Here is a 5700-nt window from a genome sequence, read left to right on the forward strand (position 1 = left end):
ATGATATGATTTATTTTTAGCACTTTCCAACCAGACATTGTCAGTCGTGACCGCCCAGAGACTTTTCAGTCTTCCACTTAGGAGTATTTCCATTGGTCCCTATGAAATGTAAGGGACTCATCACTTCTGCAGAATCCAAACCCTGTGTGTGTGTGTGTGTGTGTGTGTGTGTGTGTGTGTGTGTGCAGGCAAACATGCATATATGTGTGTATGCATATATATATATATATATACATTAAATATACCATTAAATATTTGTATTTTAAAGTGAGCATACATTCTAACCCCAGCCCTGTAGACCATGTTACTGGAGTTAGACAGTCACCCAGAGAACAGCAAGGTCCTAAGTTCACTAAAACCCTGATATCAGGCTCGTTGACACAGACCCCACTGAGGATCCAGAAATTGTTAGTAAAATAGCTACAAATTCACCAAGGATAGAGGCTGGTTCTATATCCTACTACAAAGGAAAGTAACAAAATTTCCACTGGCACAAATCCAAATGAAACAAAGTAAAATTCTAGAAATAAATGTAAAAGAAAATATTTTTAAGATAAATTTTTAGGTACAGCACAAGAACCATGAACTGCAAAAACAGAAATTCTTCAGGCTACTCTGCGTTTGTACATTTTGAAACCATATGTTGTAAATAATCAAACTTTTTTCTGCCTAAAACCATTTCCCTTCTTTAATTGGAAATAAAATCCGTATGAATTGTAGAACTAACTTAAAAACATTTACAAAATTTCCCCAATTATATCTTAATTTCAATGACTCTATAGTTAAATTTCTTTCATGAAATTACATTTTATATTATCTTCTTATTTTAAAGATTTATTTTTATAACTTTATTATTGCATTAGGCTTATATATATGGGAGTACGAGCACATAAGTGCAGGTATCTGGAAAGTTCAAGAAAGGACATGTAATTGAAGGTTTCTTTCCTGACCACCAGTTCCCAAATAACCATACAGAGGCTTATACTAATTATAAACATCTGGTCAATGGCTCAGGCTTATTGCTAGCTAGCTCTTACATTGAAATTAACTCATGTTTCTTATCTACGCTTTGCCATGTGGTTAATGGCTTGTTACCTCATTTTCTACATGTCTTACTTCCTCAGCAGTTGACTGGCATCTCCCAGACTCCACTCTTCTTCTATATCTCTGCTTGGATTTCTTTTCTGGCTCTATCCTGCCTTTAGATAAGCCAAATCAGCTTTATTTATCAACCAATGAGAGCATCACATATTCACAGCACACAGAAACACCATCCCACAGTAAGGGCATCAGATCACTTGGAGGTTGAGTAACTGGCAGCTATGAGACACATAATTTTGCTATGGGACAATAATCTTTTATCCTGTCACTTGTATTATTTTTAATAAAATGCTGATTGGCCAGTAGCCAGGTGGGAAGTATAGGTGGGGGAACCAGGCAAGAAGTAGAGGCAGGGCAATAAGAATGATGGGAAGATGGAAGTGCAGTCTGCAGTTGTGACCCAGACACAGAGGAAGCAAGATGTGACTGCCTCACCAAATAAGATACCAAGCCACATAGCTAACTCAGACAAGAATTTTGGGCTAATTAAGTTATAAGAATTAGTTAATAAGAAGCCTGAGCTTAAGGGCCAATCAGTTTATAACTAATGTAGACCTTTGTGTGAATCTTTGGGACTTAACAGCTACAGGACCGGGCAGTACAGAAGAACCTTGGTCAACAAATGGTGCCCAACATGGGGCAACTGCATCCACATAAATCTTGAGAGAGTTTAGGAAGTAATTCTAAACAGAAAAGAATAGAAAAGAGCACAACTTATTGATATCAGCCCTTTCTTCAGGGGACTCTGCTTGTTAGAGACAAGTGCTCTCATTTAAGAGAGGGTTCCTGACTTAGTTTTAGCTGCAAAACCTTGCAGATCTTTTAAGAGGTCCTGCCACAAAACACTTAAATGGTGTTGATAAAAATCTGACTGCATACTTTTTGGTGGTGGCAGGGACCTTGAAATGCCATAGAGTTGTGGCAATGAACATGACTCCAGCTGGTACTTCCATCATGAGACTGGAATCTCAAAAAGCTAAAGAGTGGGATGGATCTAGCCATTAAAGCCACAACTTTAATCCTACCATATTGCTTACCAAATTTAAGGCTTGTGTTGTCAGAAAAAGAAATATATAGTAAAGATAGATTCAAAGGCAAAGATAAACCTCTAACTGGCTTACAGTGTGTTTTAAAATATATGTAGGTTTGAAAGACAAAGGAAAAGGATAAAGTGCTTAAAATCAGAAAGAAAGTAGTTGGGTGTGGTGGCACACACCTTTAATTCCAACACTTGGGGGTCAGAGGCAGACAGATCTCTGTGAGTTCAAGGTGTGGTGGCACATGCCTTTAATCCCAGCACTTGGGAGGTATAGGCAGGCAGATCTTTGTGAGTTCAAGGACAGCCTGGTCTACAGAGTGAATTCCAGGGCAGCCAAAGATATTCAGAGAAACCTATTCTCAAAAACCCAAAAATTAAAAATAAAAATAAATAAAGTTTAAAATAAAGCTACATAAAGATGGAAAATACCTAGAATGTCTGGATACTGTATAATATTGTGTTATCTTTGAATTTTTTGATGACTGAACAAAGGGCAACAGCTTCTAAAATTACTGCTGAACTAATATAAGATAGGTATTTTATAAATACCTTTACTTCAAAATTGAAGTCAAAAAATATATTACTTTGGAGAAGAGGCTTTGTTTTTGTTTCCATAGGAAATGAGAGGCTATGGATTTATTCTGAATTAAGATAAATAAGGTTTGATCAAGGAAACCCCCCTGAAAAATCTCCGATAGGAACAGATGGCCCAGATGTCTGAGTTCTAAATCTAATACAGACACAGAGAAAGCAAGATGTGACTGCTTCGCCAAATAAGGTAACAAGTCACATAGCTAACTCAGACAAGAATTATGGGCTAATATAAGTTATAAGAATTAGTTAATAAGGAGCGACAGCGACGCAAGATGACAGCCACCACAGGCTCGGGAGTAAAAGTCCCTCGAAATTTCCGACTGTTGGAAGAGCTGGAAGAAGGCCAGAAAGGAGTAGGCGACGGCACAGTTAGCTGGGGTCTAGAGGACGGCGAAGACACGACACTTACAAGATGGACAGGGATGATAATTGGGCCTCCAAGAACAATTTATGAAAACCGAATATACAGCCTTAAAATAGAATGTGGGCCTAAATACCCAGAAGCACCCCCATCTGAAAGATTTGTAACAAAAGTCAATATGAGCGGTGTGAGTCGTTCAAATGGCGTGGTGGACCTAAGGGCCACAGCAGTGCTGGCAAAGTGGCAGAATTCCCACAGCATCAAAGTCATCCTGCAGGAGCTTTGACGCCTGATGATGTCAAAAGAGAACATGACGCTGCCACAGCCGCCAGAAGGACAGTGTTACGGCAATTAGTCACCAGGCCAGGCCTCCCCCCCCCCCCAATCCAACCTAAGTCTTCATTTTCCACAGTAGTGAATTTTCTAGATTCATCTTGTAGACCTCAAAGTCCTGGAGAGGAAACTCCACTGAGACTTCATCCTGAGACACTGTTCTGATACTAATTTCTGTCCATTTGAAATACCTGAGTTGTGCTGTGTAACATCTTCTGTCACGTGTAACCGCTGGCTGCCTAGTTGAACTTCTGGGATCAAGAAGGTGTGTTGAAATCAATTTCCTTTGGGAGCGGTGGGCACAGCTAACGCAACTGTGAACAGACACGTCACACAATCACCTGCTGCTGACACATGGCCTGGGTCTGCCTTTGCCCGCCCCGCCCTCCTGCCACAGCTGTGTGGTGGCCCTTAGACTAGATGGGAAGGCTTCAGGTAGCAGCCGTGGGACTACTGCTGGGCTTGGGGTGCTTTGGCTGTACCCCTGCTTCCTTAAGTCTTAAGTGATGCCCCGTCCAAGCCATCATCTCCCCATTCCTCCACTCTCGCCCTTGGCCAAGGCTTAGATTGTAACCCTCCCCTCCCTCTGAAATTGGCCGTGGGTGAGGAATTCAGGGCTTCCCGTATCCCCACCTTTATCAAGGGGTGCTGCTTTCCCCCTCCTCAATTCCCTTGTTGCCCATCACCACCCAACACTTGCTGTGGCCAGAAGCCATCAGATGAGGTTGGAAGAGCCTGGCCTCCCTCACTTAGCTCTGGACCACACATTCACTTGCCACCAGCCTGGGAAGCGGTGCTGGGTCCTCAGCCCTGCTGCCACCATCAGCCGATGCACTTTGAGCTCAGGTCTCGAGGTGAACAGAGCAGTCACGAGGCAACAAACCTGCCAGCGCTCAGGGTCCTTGGTGATTCCGCCTAGAGAAAGGCCATGCAGAGAGTCCTAAGCGCACGGGGTTCTGTGTCGGTTCCTTTTCTCATAATCGCTTTGCTTTTACAAACTGAAGAGGTTTGGACAGGGCTCCCTGACCACCCATCCGGTCTGAAGTGGAGCCTGACAGCTGGAACAGAGGCCCTGACCCTGTGGACTCAGGTTTCAGTGTTGCTGCTCCTCAGACCCTCTGCAGGGAGGAGCTCCGTGTCACGAGTTTTCAGTGGGCCTGGCCTCCTGACTCGTTGCCATGTTACCCACTCTGTTCAGGACCACTAAATGTTGAAAAATGGATGCATACCGAAATAAAGGCAATTTGTTGTGTTGCAAGGTAAAAAAAAAAAAAAAGAATTAGTTAATAAGAAGCCTGAGCTAATGGGCCAACCACTTTATAACTAATGTAGACCTCTGTGTGATTCTTTAGGACTTAACAGCGCAGGACTGGGCAGGACAGAAACCCTTGGTCAACACAATTTGTCTACTAGCAATTGAACTTGAGTCCTCTGGAAGAGCAATACAAGCATTTAACCACTTGGCCATGTCTCCAATCCCCTTTTATATTAAATTTAAGCTAGAATGCAAAGCAACAAGGTCTTCTATTACATTTTTGCACACATATATCATTATACTTTGGCCTACATCACCCAACTGCTTATGGTATCCCTGATGTCTCTCTTGCTGATCCCTAACCAACCTCCAAAGAGTCCCCTTTCTGCTATCATGTCATATGAATTCCATTACCCTCTCTTCTCCGCCACATCTTCCTTAAGACTGTTTTCACTCTCTCATTTTACCCCATTCTGTTTTCACATCCTACACACATAAATGTACACATGCACACATGTATACACCTATATAAAATTAAATATAGATTCAATACATGAAATAAATTGTAATATTTGTGTTTTAGGAGACTAAATATTCTTTTACACTTATGTCCTACTGAATCCATACTGTATCAATATTCTTCATGACTAAAAAGTAAATTCCAGGGCATGTGTCTATGTGTGCCTGAGTGTGTGTGTGTGTGTGTGTGTGTGAGTGTGTGTGCCTATGTAACACATTTCTGTGTTCATTCTTATGTTTATCAACACCTAGATTGGTGCCATAGTATAGCTATGTTGTGTGATGTTTTACTCTTTTGGTTTATTTGAGGGGTCCACCACTCGGCTCCCAAATAAATAAAACCCAGAGGCTTATTGTTAGTTATGAATGCCTGTCCTCAGCTTGGCTTGTTTCTCGCCAGCTTTTCTTATGTTATCCTGACTACCTTTTGCCTCTGGGCTTTTATATTTCTCTATTTCTATATAACTTTTTTACTTCTTTCTCCATGGCTTACTGTGT

At 41.7% G+C, this 5700-nt stretch overlaps 1 protein-coding gene across 1 annotated transcript; it reads left to right on the plus strand.

Annotated features, from left to right (window-relative positions):
• Window positions 1-3006: 3006 nt before the first annotated feature.
• On the plus strand, window positions 3007-4519 carry LOC130879815 (ubiquitin-conjugating enzyme E2 variant 1-like). The gene has a single exon (XM_057778652.1). It carries the CDS (start codon window positions 3007-3009, stop codon window positions 3379-3381), a length of 375 nt encoding a protein of 124 aa, XP_057634635.1. The 3' UTR covers window positions 3382-4519.
• Window positions 4520-5700: the final 1181 nt, after the last annotated feature.

Source organism: Chionomys nivalis, chromosome 8, assembly GCF_950005125.1.
Source record: "Chionomys nivalis chromosome 8, mChiNiv1.1, whole genome shotgun sequence".
Lineage (NCBI taxonomy): Eukaryota > Metazoa > Chordata > Mammalia > Rodentia > Cricetidae > Chionomys > Chionomys nivalis.

Bases quoted from the DNA above. Each gene is read 5' to 3' on its own strand.
- LOC130879815 (XM_057778652.1), top strand. From the start codon at position 3,007: ATGACAGCCACCACAGGCTCGGGAGTAAAAGTCCCTCGAAATTTCCGA.